The 15000-nt window shown below is 45.3% G+C and overlaps 1 protein-coding gene across 1 annotated transcript in view; it reads right to left on the bottom strand.

Moving 5' to 3' along the window:
- Tmem163 (transmembrane protein 163) overlaps window positions 1-15000 on the bottom strand; it is a 174270-nt gene that overhangs the window by 157937 nt on the left and 1333 nt on the right. The window contains exons 1-2 of the mRNA XM_036202745.1: window positions 14903-15000; window positions 5083-5202 (exon numbers count right to left, since the gene is read on the bottom strand). The exon at window positions 14903-15000 is cut by the window's right edge and continues 1333 nt beyond it. Coding sequence (XP_036058638.1) covers window positions 5083-5202; window positions 14903-15000 — 218 coding nt within the window. The remainder of the gene's footprint in view (window positions 1-5082; window positions 5203-14902) is intronic.

Here is a 15000-nt window from a genome sequence, read left to right on the forward strand (position 1 = left end):
GAGAATCTAGTCTCTCCTGCAACATGGCCTGACCTGTCACCAGAACTGGGTGAAAGAAATCTCTTTCTAGGGTATAAGCACCTCCTCTGGGCAGCACCAGACTCCAGCTCTCTCCTTCTCTAGTAGGAGATTCCTGGGCTAATTCCAATTTCTTAGAGTGCATGATTTCAATAATCTGATAACCAAAACGGTGGTATAAATTCTCTTTAGACCACCTTTATTTCTGCCAGGACCATCACACAGCCACTGCTAGGTGCTGAGGCACGCAGCTGGAGAGGGCTCTCTGAGAAGCAATCTGTCTTGTGCTTCTAAGCTAGACCGAAGAATGTGGCTCCAGTCCTGCTAAAGTTCATAGGGTCCCAGGTCAGGCCAAGTTGGACCCCCAGCACTTGGGAAGCAAAGGCAGGAAGATCTCTGTGAGTTTGAGGCCAGCCTGGTCTACAAAGCCATTTCCAGGACAACCAGAGCTACACAAGGAAACCCTGTCACAAAAAAAAAGTAAATATAAATATATAAATTATCATTCTAAACACTCAGATTTTACTCTTAGAACCCAGGAAGGCCCCTGGGGACTCACAGACACCTTCCTTTCATCCTTCTTTTCTTTTTCCTTTTTCTTTCTTTCTTTTTGTTTTTTTATTTTTTGAGACAAGGTCTCACTCATATAGCATAAGCTGACCTCAAACTCTTAATCCTCCTGCCTCAGCCTCACAGTGCTAGGAATGCGATGTGTATCCCCACAGCCAGTAAGTTGTCTTGGTTCTTTTCTATCTGACCATGTATCCACTGAGGTAAGGGGACACCTTAGAAAGTTCCCAGATTTTTCTACTAATATAGACAAGTCATGTGATCTTATTTTAGTTATATCACTTCTGCGACCCTTAGAGTATAAAAATAAAAAGGATGTGGGCTTTAAGATGGCTCAGCTGGCAAAGGGGTTTGCTGCCACACCTGAGGTCCTGAGTTTATTTCTTTGTGCCCATACAATGGGAGGAAAGAATGGGCATCTGGAAGTTATCCTCCAACTTCTGCACATCACACACACGTGCGGAAAAATGATAAATAAATGGAAAAGCTTTAGAAAAGGATGCATTCACATTACATTACCGTGCTTAAAGGTCAAGAGTTTAAGCTAAAATCAAATAGATTAAAATTCTCACATATGGGGCTGGAAAGATAGACCAGAGGACCTGAGTTTAATTCTTAGCACCCACATGGTAGCTCACAACTATCTGTAACTCCAGCTCCAAGGAATCCAATACCTCCTTCTAGCCTTGGGCACTAGGCACACACATGGTACACAGACATATATACAAACACATGTAAAAAATTCCCGCATATATAAAAAAAGAAATAAGTCCTTTCAGAGATTTGCTTTCCTAGTTCTGAAGTCTTCTAATGCACCATTTTGTGTGTGCCTGTATGTGTGATTGCACATGTGTGTAGAGACACATATGTGCATGTGTGTAGAGAACAAAGAGCAACTTCATATGTCTTTCCCCAAGCACCTGTTTGTCTCGTTTTGAGACAGGGGTCTCACTATGTAGCTTTGTCTGGCCTGGAGCTCGCTATGTTGACCAGACTGGCCTCAGACTCACAGATCCATTTTTCTCTGCCTCCTGGATGCTGGGGTTAAAGGGATGCACCCCCAGGCCAGGCTCCATTTTGTTTTTTGAGACAGGGTTTTTCACTAGCCTGAAACTCAGCAAGTAGGCTAGGCTGGCCAGCCAAGGAGCCCCAGGAATCTGCCTGTTTCCACCGCCCTAGCACTAAGATTACAAGTGTGCACCACCACACCCAACTTGTTCATTGTTTGTTTGTAACATGGGTCCTGGGGTCTGACTCAAATTCTTGGTTTGGAGTACTGTGTTTTTTAGTTGAGGTTGTTGTTTCATTTTAATGGAGCTATGTAACTGTGGTCGGTGTTCATTAACTATCAACTCGAGAGGATCTAGATCCCCTTCAGACACCAGCCTCTGGTCTTGCCTGTGAGGGATTATCTTGACTGTGTTAACTGAAGTAGGGAGACCTGACCCTGTAAGGGTCACCATTCCCTCCGTAGAGATGCTATGCTGAATGAACTGGAGAAAAGGAATTCAGCAGGTGTGGCCTTGATTCTTGACTGTGGATGAAAAGAGACAGCTGCCTTCAGTTCCTGCCTCTGTGACTTTACCCCCAAGATGGACTTTATCCTGGAACCAGCAGCCAAAACAAGCCCTTTCTCCCTTAAGCAGCTTTGGTCAGAGTATTTGATCACATCAGCATAAAGAAACTAAGACACTATCTTAGAAAAAGTTTTTTTTTTCATTTCCCACAGAACCAAGCAGGTATCCAGTCCCTAAAAACTAATGATGTACTCAAATCTCAAAACCAAAGTCAGAATACATTTTCTCCAATCATCTTAAAAAAGACATCAATGTTGTCAAAACTCTGAGTTTTGCAGCTGAATTTTTATTCTCTCTCTGGCTTCATTATTACAACAGACCTGTTTTCACATTCGTTCATAAGAAGATTGCTATTTTCCACACTGCCTGCCCATTATACACTGAATCTATTTTAAAATCAAACAAGGACTTCCCTCTGAAATATTCCAAGGTGCATTACCATAGTTTTATATTGATTCATCAGCACGTCTGAATCATTATCTCACCAAGTATTACCAAAACAAGTTCATAGGGGAGACAGTACAGTCAGTAAAGTGCTTGCTGTGCAAGCGTGAGGATGTTAGTTTGAATCCCCAGCACCCATATCAAGAGCTAAGTGTAGCTTTGAGGGCCTGTAAGCCCAGTACAGTGGAGGACTGCAAAGGGCTTGCTGGCTGCCAGTCACGTTCCAGGTTCAGTGGGAGACCCCATCTCAAGGCAATGAAGTGGAGAGTGATAGAGTAGGACTCCAAACATCCCCCTGACCCCTGCAGCACACACACGTAGACATGAACTCTCCACCCCACAACACACACACACACACACACACACACACACACACACACACACACACTGAAGTCACTCTAGTTTAAATGAGGCAAAATATTATTTATCTTCTATGGTTTAGGGTTTAACTAAATCAGAAGCAGTTAGAAGCAACTCACAAATGAAATGAAAGGCATATATAGAACATGACAGGTCATGATAAACAATACAGCAACACCCACATCTCATAGGCAAGAAGTTGAAGGGGACTGGAGAGACAGCCAGTGGTTAAGAGCATTTGCTGCTCTTGCAAGGGAACTGAGTTCAATCTCCAGTGTCCGAGTCCCTCGGCTGGCTATAACTTCAGCTGCAGGGGGTTCCATGCCCTTTAGGGGCGTCCTGGGATGTACAAAATTCACATGGGCAAACACGTGCATACACAAAAGTAATCGGTAAAAATGAATCTTTAAAAGGGAAGTTAAAGGATTTAACTTAAATGGTTCTGTGATAAAGGATTAAGATGGCTTTCAAAAGAAAAGGAAGAAGAAATTCTTCCACAAAGCCCCGCCTCATGTAGACTTTTTCTATCAAAGGAAATGAAACATTTCTAGATGATCTACCTGATTGGGTATTATAAGTGAAGCCAAGTTTTCCTCCTATTTTTCCCCTATTAGATGGCTTAAGCACATCAAATGTAGCACTATTATTCCAAAGGAAAGACTCATTCACAACCTCATACTCAGATCCTCATTCAAACATCGGGAGGACGCTGCTGCCCTCATGGCTTCTTAGGGCATGGGGACACGCCTGAGGAGCCATCAGTCTGTCTGGAAATAACCCCCCTTTCATCCCATCCCTCTTTCTTCACAGATGTAAATCACCATGTCTGATCTCCAGTCCCCCTAACAGCCACAACCAAATTACCCTCAAGGGATATCCATCACCTTGTTATTTTGGTCTCAGTATTAAAAGGGGGAGGCGAGGGGAGAGAGAGAGGCTATTATATTTTCAAAAGTCAGAATTCTTCCTGATTAGACTTCTGGCTCACTGATAAATGTTTATTCCCTGAAACATATTATTTCTCTATTCTGAATATTTGGCTTTTTTAGAGCCAGGCTATTGTTTCCAATTTAATTGGAATAAATTTATATTGTTTCCAACATAAATTGTCTCTAATAATATATGCTGAGTTTTGAAGGGAGCATTTGGTCAAATTCTAATTCCTGCCCCCTTGGGACCCAGCCCAACTTCCAGCAGCACCATCAAAGGCAGCAGAAGAGAATTTTAAACAACTTGCATACAGCCATGTCGCCTAATGACCATGGTCCTTTCTTCCTCCTCCCCTAAAGCACCTTGTAGTACATAGACCACAGATCTTTGTTCTCATCACAAAATTTATAAAAATATATTCCCTTGTTTTCTACCATGAAAAAAAGGAGAATTAAAAAAAAAAGTACAATTCTTATCAAGGTTGAGCTGTAGCTCGCTGTTTAGGTGTATGAACCATTGCACAATTAATAAGAATAAATAGTACATGCGTGTCTCATAAACTGAGAGTGTCAATGGAGAAAACCCACCGTTTGGGGGGAAATTCCAGATCCCCAAACAAAATCATCTATAGACAGAAGTTGCTCCATTTTCATAACATCTCAGAATCACAAGAAATTATTTTATTTCCATGCACTAAAACCCTGAAAGACCTTTCCATTTTCCTTTCATTAAAAGTGTACGTAGGATTTTATTCCTGACCTTGCACAAGACACAATCAGGAGCAAATGGAGAGAGCTGCAATATTGCACTTATCTAGTTACATTAGGCTCAAAATCCGAGTCTCCAGGATGTGTATTCGTCATGTCAGCCTGAGCTGAAGGCATCTGCCAAGAGACTATTTTCACTATTCGGCTGGTGCCAGCCAGAATCCACTTCCACAAACCTGCATACTGATGAGACTGAAGCTCTCGGTTATTTCTCTCCATTTCTTTCTCGTACCTCTTCCCTCTGCAGAGGAGTGAAGCCATTTTACTAATTCATAAGTACCCTGACTATTCAACCATCTAAAAAAATTTTTTACTCATCAATAACAGTCAACTAAAAGCAAAGCATGTCCCACAGGGGATAGAGGGAAAGACAGGCAACGGGCGAGTATTGATTGGCAAGACTCCCTGATACTCACTGAAGGCAGCCACTGCCAGGGCCAGGGTGACAATAATGGAGAACCAGGATACCCACAATGCCTTCTTCCTGTAGTTCTGGGCTTCGTGAGGTTTCAGCCGGGTGCTGCTTTCTAGCAAACCTGAAAGAAACAGGGAGGAAAGGGAGTAAGGCATTTTCATATAGCTGAACACACAGTCAGAGCAATGGCATCTCATCCAAAGACTGCAAACCCACGGCCTGTGAGCCAAGATGTGTTCTGTCGGGCCCACATTGTGTTTCCACAATTTGGAGATTGTGCAGCATGAAAAACAAAGCAAAACAACAAAATTATCAAGTGTCCTGGCATCCCTTATAAAACCACAGGCCTCAGCAGTATCCAATAAGGAGACAACAGAAGCTCTCCAGGTTAGAAGAGCTCCATATACCTCACCACTTCCTGAGGTCACACTATGCCATTCTTCGTCCTCTGCATGAAGTCACTTGGCTCAATAGAATTTTCTCATCCCAACAAAGCCCTTCCATTAGGAAAGAACTGTAGTAGCTAATTAGGCATTTGGGTTCCTCAGCTGTGAGCACTGATCCACTAGCACAGTCCCAATAGTAGTATTGGATTTATACAAACCAAGGAATCATAGACTGTACAAATGCCCTCCCAAGACCCCAGGTAACCAGTATCCATCAGGCCCAGATTATACAGCATGTTTTCTCCTTCCTTTGTATGAAGCACACATTAAGCAAATAACTGATTTACTAATCAATTAATTAAAAAATTTTAAACTTTCTCAGGGATCTAGGGAGATAGTTCATTCAATAAACTGCCTGCCATACAAGCGTGAGGTCTTGAGCTTGTTTCCCCAGAATCCCTGTGAAATAGATTGGCATGGTAGCACATGCTTGTAATCCCAACACTTTGGAAACGGGGACAAGCAGATCTTGGGGCTCACTAGCCAGCTAGTACAGCCTACTTGGTAAGTTCCAGATCAATGAGAGACTCTGTCTCAAGGTGTATAACATTCCCAAGGAAAGACTTCTGAGATTAAACTACACCCACATGTGCATGCATATACACATACACATACTAGCAGTAAAGCTGCTAATGCCAGAGCTAGCTTCCTAGGAAGGCTTCGGGTACAGCAGGTTTTATTTATCTCCTGTGCTTTGCACATAAGGAACCCTTGATAAGAGCAGGAATCTGTGACAACTCACCAGCGATGCCCACTTAACCATCTCCAGGTTGATCTTGATTTTACTTATTTCTTATCCATTAAGATAATAAAATTGTAGGGGCTGGAGAGGTGGTGAAGAGCACATACTCCTCTTGCAGAGGACCCAAAATTGATTCCCAACACCCATGTCAGGCAGCTCCCAACTGCCTGTAACTCCAGCTCCAGGGGATCTGATGCCCTTCTGTCCTCTTCATAAGCAGACATATACACACACCATTAATAATAATAATAATAATAATAATAATAACAGTATTTTTAAAGAATAAAATTATAACCAGGCAGTGGTGGCACATGTCTTTAATCCCAGCAATTGGGAGGCAGATCTCTGAGTTCAAAGCCAGCCTGGTCTACAGAGAGAGTTCCAGGACAGCCAGGGCTACACAAAGAATCTCTGTCTCAGAAAAACCAAAAGGAGGAGGAGGAAGGAGGAGGGAGAAGAAGAAAAGAAGAGGAGGAGGAAGAAGATGATGATGACTGAATGGGCTCTTGCTTAGTTCCCAGAGAGCCAAAATATCAGTCATGTATCTTATACAACTAAAAGCCAATTGTGCCAGCTCTGGCTACATAATGTATCTTTCAGAGATTGTGCAGCCTCATCACACTGGCTACAGACCATGATGAATAAGGAGGTAAAGCTTAGGCACCATGTGTAAAATGCCACAGTGTAAGATGTATCACACCTGAGCACCATTCATTTATCTGACTGACCACCACTATAGGAGCAAAAAGACGGGAGACTATACTTCCTCTATAATTCGGGTCATGAGTGACTCACCTATAAGACAGTTTAACATGAGGAAAAAATGTATATCAAATGTATTAAGACAAAGACCTATGTGATGGGTTAGAGATGTAGCTCAGTCAGTAGTCAGTGCCTGGCACGCATGAAGCCCTGGGTTCCATCCATAGCACTGTATAACTAGACCTGGCAGTGAATGACTGAAATCCCAGCACTCAGGAGGTGGAGGCAGGATCAGAAGTTCAGTGTCATCTTCAGATACATAGGGAGTTTGATACATAGGCAGCTGGGGATACGTGAGACCCCATCTCAAAAATTAGTAAGACCCACAATTAGGATGGTGGGGAAGAAGGGATAGAAGAAAAGGTGAAAGGAAAGGAGAGGAGAGGAGGAAAGAGGAGGGAGAAGGAAGAAGTGGGAGAGGGGAGGGGAGGGAGGAAGAGGAGGGGTGAAGCAAGAGAAAGAGATCGATCCTATGTGACAAGAAAGGCTTCAGAAATAAAGACCCGAAAGCCAAGGGGAGCTATTTTTATGCTCAGATTCAATGAAAAATGCATATCCCTGTGGAGACAAGATTAGACAAGAGATGAATGAGGCAGAGACTCAACAAGACCTGCCTGCTCCAAGTCTCGGGGTTCTCCGTAAGACACAGATGGGGTAAGCGTGGGACAGGATGCCTTCTGGAATAAGGTCTTTTGATTCATTCACCAGTAGACAAGGGCAGCCGGAGAGTTTCTCATGACCAGCTCTTACACCTGGGGATGTGCAAAACAGTAATTATTGGGCTTATGGTTTTATCTTTGAGGGAAGGGGGTTGGATTTCTTTCCTATTTTTTTTAACATTTGGAATTTTTTAGTGTGTGTGGTTGATATATTATGCACCTCAATAAACTTACCTGGGGGTCAGAGAACAGAACAGCCACTATATTAAAGATAGGTTTAGGTAGTGGAAGCACACGCCTTTAATCTTAGCATTCGGGAGGCAGAGATCTGTCTGGATCTCTGTGAGTTCAAAAGCCACACTGGAAACAGCCAGGCATGGTTGCACATGCCTTTAATCCCAGGAAGTAATGGCAGGAAGCAGAAAGGTATATAAGGTGTGAGGACCAGGAACTAGAGTCCCTTTAAGCTTTTAGCAGCAGTTCAGCTGAGATCCATTCGGGTGAGGACTCAGAGACTTCCAGTCTGAGGAAACAGGATCAGCTGAGGAATTGACAAGGTGAGTGTAGAAGTGACCTGTTCTGTCTCTGATCTTTCACCCCAATACCTGGCTCCAGGTTTGTTTTTATTAATAAGACCTTTTAATATTCATGCTATAAGTGTGTGTGTGTGTGTGTGTGTGTGTGTGTGTGTGTGTGTGTGTACACAGGTGTGGTTCATGTGCACATGTATGTGCATGTGTTTGGAGGTCAGAGGTTAAACTCAGGTGGCATCCCTCAGACACCATCTGCCACACATTTTGTGACAGTGTCTCTCACTCAACTTGGAGCTCACCTATTCTGCTCAGGCTGGCCAGTGGGCCCCAGGGACCTACATATCTCCACCTCTTCGCTGTTGGGGTTACAAGCATGAGCCACCACATCCACCACTCTGGGGATTCAACTCGGGTCCTCATCTTGCTAGGCAAGCACATTGCCAACCGAACCTGGAATCCATTTCTGTGGCCAGCCTTGAGGTGCAAAGGGGACATGAAGAAAAAGGACAAGGGGAGGCTTTGCTTGCTAAGGCCTCCTAGAAACCTTCACCTAGAGTGCCCAGCAGGCCAAAGTAGCCTGCTTTGGGGAATCATTTTCTGAGCCCTACCACTGCTCAAAACTGTATCCTGTTAAAAAATTGTAACAGCTGGGTATAGTGGCATGTGCCTTTAATCCCAGCACTCGGGAGGCAGAGGCAAGCCAATCTTTGTGAGTTCAAGGCCAGCCTGGTCTACATAGTGTGTTCCAGGACAACCAGAGCTACATAATAGAGAGACCCTGTCTCAACACACACACAGAGAGACACACACACAATTATAAGAAAGACCCAGCTGAACTACCTCAGTCCAGTCATCCTTGAACAGGCCTCACACAAAGCCAGCAGGACTTTGGAGACAGGTGTTTTGTGAGTAGGCAGCCGAGTAGACATCAGAGTGAGTAGAACCAGGTGGGGAGGGGTGCTTATATAGGACCAGAAAGTAAATGAGAAAGCCAGCAGGAATTAGCATCTTCACCGTTGCACTGGGAAAGTATCCTCAGACTTCCTTCATTAATTCAGAAATGGGGCTGCAGATGTAGCTGAGCAGGTACGGTGTTTGCCTACCATGCACAAGGCCAGGTTCTAACCTTAGCACCAAATAAAATGGGCACGGTGGTAAATAACTAAGATCCCAGCCCTCTGCAGGTGGAGGCAGAAGATTAGGAGTTCAAGGTCATCTTCAGCTGTTCAGTGAGACTGAGAACAGCCTAGGCTACGTGACACTCTATCTCCAAATAGTAAATAAATAAGTGCACTTGGATGGGAAGAAGACAGGCCTCTTTCTTGTCTTGACAGAGTCTGCTGTAGGTGCTGGTGCCTTCCAATGACAACTTGACATCACAGTTCTCTTTCGTCCTGGGCTCTAGAAAAATATCACATTTTTCTTCTGACCTCAATCACTCTTGTATCGAGGAAAGCTATAACCTAGAATAAACAGGCCCATACACCTCTAAAAGCTCCCTTCCCTTTTCCCAAATAAGTTAAAAGTCTGTCTTTTAGAGAGATGGTTCAGTAGGTAAGGTACCTGCTGTGCAAGCCTGAGAGCCTGGGTTCAGGTCCCAGGAACCCACATAAAAGACAGACGCGGAGGCAGACACACTCATAACCTTGGTGCTGGAAAAGTGGAAGCAGGAGGGGCATGGGCTTTGTTGGCTAGTCTAGCTGAAAAGGCAACTCCAAGTTCAGTGAGAGACCCTGTCTTGAAAAACAAGGCAGAGTGAGATTTCATCGCCTAGAAATGTCAGAGAAGCTACCCATGAAGTCTCTTCAACAAGGATGACAGGGGCAGACATGCCTTCATGGAAGGGGAAATCATATGAGGTCTCAACCCTAGACAAAGAACCCCAGGCACCCCCGGGAACATTGAGAGCAGGAAAAACAGCAGCCTCGGGGAGGAGTCTGAAAACTGGTTCCCAAGTAATCAGCCCTGAAATCATACATACAAGTAACGGTATACCGACTGAGTAGGTAGTACTTATACATAATAACAATTAAAGAAACAGTGCGTGAATTTAAGAGAGAACAAGGAGGGTTGTTCAAGGGTTGGAGAAAGAAAAGGGCAAGAAAAAAAAACTATGTAATTATATTCTAATTTGAATTTCTTTTACATAAAGGACTCCAAAACTGGTGTTTTTGCTTTTTTTTGTTTTTGTTTTTAAAAAGGAAGTGGGATAAAATTTAAAAAGAATTTTATTTTTTGGTTTTTCGAAACAGGGTTTCTCTGCGTAACAGCTCTGGCTGTCCTGGAACTCACTCTGTAGACCAGGCTGGCCTTCAACTCACAGAGATCCGCTTGTCTGTGCCTTCCAAGTGCTAGGATTAAGGTGTGTGCACCACCACATACACACACACACACACACACACACACACACACACCCCTCTGGGTTTAAAAAGAAATTTTAAGTTGACATACTTTATAGAAATATATATATATATATATATATATATATATATATATATATATATATATATATAGTGGAAAGCAGTCAAGAAAGACATTGACCTCTGACCTCCAACACACACACACACACACACACACACACACACACACACAACACACATATGCGTGTGTGCTTTCTTCCTTTCTTCCTGGTCCATTGGTTTCAGGAGAAGTGAAACTACACCACTTACGTACCAGCTCAAAGGAATGGTTCATTGGCCAGGCACTCTGACAGCACCCATTTCAAGAGGTTTGTCCAGTGGGGGCAAAAACACGATCCCTTAAGAAGTTGGTCTACTTTTCCACTGGGGTCAGCCATTACTGGGTACACACTGCCCGTTCTGCCCATTTTTTTCTCCTTCCAGAGCCGGCTGGTTTCACCAGCACACCTGGGCCTGACAAGGCCTGTAAGCACTTCCTCTGGCTCCCCACCAGGACGGCACTCCCTGTGGGAGATTCAGGTGGAAGCCATAGGGGGCTGGACGGCCTGCCTCAGTGGCTTCTGGCTTTTCTGAGCCAGGGGGACGGGAAGTTCTTCCCCAGATCTGACCTTCCTGGTGGTTCCCCTGGGAGACTGTAAGGTTGAGGAGGGGAAAAAACAGAAAGTCATTATAATGGCAACACTGTTCAAAAGAGGAAGGACTTTTCTCTTTCGATGCAACTGTGTTTATCTCTTCATTTCCTTTCTAAAAAAACTGCAGCTAGGGGCCAGGAGGTGGCTTAGTGGTAAAGTACTTGCCGAACAAACACAAGAACCTGAATTCAAGCCCCAGAACCTACATGAAAACGCAGGAATGGTGGTGCATGCTTGGGTCCCCGGAAGCTCACTGGCCAGAGAGTGGAATGAACCAGATCCAGATCAGTGAGAGAATCTGTTCCCAAAATAAACTGACCGCACATGAGGAATATCACTTGAAGTTATCTCTGCCCTCTACACATGAGCACCCACACACACAAATAACATATACATACTATATGCCTGCATGGCTGATGCCCTGACAGGGCATTTTCTACACCCCTAAAGGAAATAGAACATGGCGACCCACAAGGGCTCAGCTCAGAAGTGACTGGTCTCCACACTGGCCCTTCTGCATCCATGCCAGATGCTTGCACACTCAAAAGCCACAGGGATGTGGGGGAAGGGTGGGGGTTCAGACAGCACAGTATCTATCACAAGTGGGAGCCAGGCAGGCTAGGCCAACAGAAACTAAGACAGGCCTCAGCCCCATGTGTGAGCGAGCGCTGCAGCCTCCCTGCCCACAGCCGGCTTCCAACAGTGGAATTTTAACCTGACTTAAATTCCATAATGTGAGTCTGCCGATGCCAGGGATGTGTTAATGAAGGAAGGCAGGGGCAAATATACATGAAGATGTTATTTCCTCAGTAGTCTGAACGACTTGTCATCAATTTCTCCTTGTCATCGATTTCTCCTAAGTTTATCCGATTTTATTGCTCTTACTGTCTGCACTCAAGGCTGGCCCAGAATTTGGTGAGTAGCCCAGGCTGGCCAGGCACTCACAGTGAGCCTTCTGTTCCTGTTTCCCAAGTGCTGGTTTTCCAGGCCAGAGTCCCCACACCAGGCCACTGAGCTTTAATTCTCTGTAGAAAGGTGTTTTTGTTGTTTCCTGTTTGTTTTAATTAGATAGGCAGCTAGAGGAAAGTGCTTTTAAAAAGTGTATAGCTATGTAAGGTGGGGCCACATCCTAAGATTTGGGACAAAATGATAGAAAATGAATATTATAGAAGGGGAAAGGGAACCCCTAAGATCAATTGAACCTCTCTCTCTCTGTCTCTCTCTGTCTCTCTGTCTCTCTGTCTCTCTCTGTCTCTCTCTCTCTCTCTCTGTGTGTGTGTGTGTGTGTGTGTGTGTGTGTGTGTGTGTGTGTGTGTTAGTCCCTGAAGGTCTTAAACTACACTCCCAAGAGATAGCAAAAAAAAAAAAAAAAAAAAAAAAAAAAAGGGTATAGGGAAGATAAAATAACACAAACATAAGCTTGTTTGCTTCCTGAACCACAGGCTCAACCAGCTGTCTGTCATAGCAGTGTTGGGACATTCTGAGCTCGCTGGAATTCTGAGAAATAGCCCCTATCACTTCTAAGAAGAAAATGTCTCCCACAATCCCAAACCACCAGTTATAAAGCAACTCTCCAATAGGAATCAGAAGTGGTCTGCCATAGGGTTCTACCACATCAGGAGGAAGTCAACACAAATAATAATAATAATATGGAAGGTGCAGCAGGAGTGCCCATCCCCCACACCATGCAGAAAGCCACTGGATCCAGGGAGATCTGGAGACCAGAGGTTTTTCCTCTTCCCCAGTTCCTGTCCCTGGTGGGAAGGAGGTCACAACCCATGAACCACTCCCAAGAGATAGCCAAAAAAATGGATATAGGAAAGATAAAATAACACAAACATGTACAATATTACAACCAACCTCCCAGGAGGCTTCTGATTTAACTGGAGTCTTCATTATCATTAACTCTTTGCAGCCAGGGATGGGTGGAACAAAAGAAATGTCACAGCGACTTTCAGCTAGCTCAAAAAACGGCATAGAACCCTGGGTTCTGTGGGGGACACCATTCATCCTAACAGAGAGGTTGTGTGTGATATGTAAGCTTCCACACAGCACTGGTTTATGAACAGCGAATGCTTTCAGGAGACAATATAATAGAAAATGAAGTTCATTTGACCACTGACAGAAAACCTAAAGAATGCATTCAGAAGAGGTTTTTGTTGTGTTTTGTTGTAATTTAACGCTGAAGCATGGCCTCTAGATATTGATAAATATCAATTCATCCTGGCATGGGTTTCTTGTCTGTCCTTCTGCAGGGGTTGGGGGAGACTGGCCAGCTCTTCCAGATAACCCGCAATGCTACAGAATTAAGCCCAACGCCGGGCATCCGTCTTTCTTCAATGCAAAATGTTTAAATCTTGCAATAGAAGTTACCGCGGGGTAAAGGTAATTTCTCAGACCCTAGAATTAAAGTGAGAGGTTCTTCTGGGTTTCTGACGATACCACCCACTCTCCTGTCTCCAAGGCTATCCAGTTCTGTGGGAACAGGGAATGAACCTGCAACACGGGTGCAGAACTCGTTCCAAGCTGGAGCGGCTCCAGTTCCCCGCACAGCATCTCTGCCGCTTCTCAGGGAAATCTGTTTCCATGTCATCCTGTTTCACACGCTACAATTCGGAATCTCTAAGGAAGAGATCCTGCATCCCAACACAAAACCGGAATATAGAGATGTACAAGGTACTAAGAATAGGACAGAAACCTGCTGGAACTAAAATAATATAAGCACTCTACAGTCGACAGATGAAAGCTTCCAAGAAAGAAAAAATGAGTAGAGGTGTACAGAGCCGGCTGCCTGGGAAGGGCCTGGCTACAGAGACCCCAAATCCACCACCCATGGTTTTAGCAGAACCGTTGATAATTGGAGGGGTCCAATTCGGAAGCAATAAGAAAGAGGAAAAGGTGTAGTAGATGCTGTTGTCTCCGCAAAGAATCCTAGCTGAGGGCCGCGAGGGCAGGATGGGGAAGGAGAGCCAGGTGGGATGAAGGAGGGAGCCCTGGCATTCGATGCAGGCCCCCTAAGGAGACTGGCTGTGGGCGGGAGGTGAAGATGCCTTCTGGGAGATGCATGGGTCCAAGGCCAGCGTCCACGAAAGGACTCTGAGATCTGGACACGTTCTCCAGGAAGTATCAGCTTTGGGTAGCATCTGTGCAAACCAGGTTGGTGGCCAGAGCCCCCAAACCCCAACCTCTCTGCCAGCACCACGGTGGAGCGGTGACCGCTATGACCCAGGACCTCAGGGAGTGTCCGGCCCGAGCGAGCGCAGAGGCTAGGGGGCCTCCTTATGGGGCAGTCTAATCAAGCAAACAGAAGTTTCCCCGAGTGACTGGAGGGGCTCGCGCGGCGGGACGCATTGGAACCCACGTCTCCCAGCACCGAGATGAACACTCTCGGTCCCCTCTAAGCGACCAAAAACCCTATCTGCAAACTTTTCCCGCGGACACCCGACAAGGCTGGGCTAGGCACCGCCAGGATAGGGAATCTGAAAGGGGAGTCCCAGGAGGCGCGGCTGCCTGGCCCGCACAGATCTCGAGAGGTGGGACTGTGGCCTCTGCTGAGAGCCCGGCGTACCGGGGACAGGTGGCTTCCGAGAGGCAGAGAGGAAGGGGCCCGGGGCTGCGGCAGCTCACCTCGATCCTCCAGCCCGTCGCTGAACTGGCCGCTCTCGCTGATCCGCGGCTGCCGCTCCTCGTCCGGCTGCACCGAGGAGCTCGCCGGGGCCGGGCTG

The sequence above is a fragment of the Onychomys torridus genome, chromosome 11 (assembly GCF_903995425.1).
Source record: "Onychomys torridus chromosome 11, mOncTor1.1, whole genome shotgun sequence".
Lineage (NCBI taxonomy): Eukaryota > Metazoa > Chordata > Mammalia > Rodentia > Cricetidae > Onychomys > Onychomys torridus.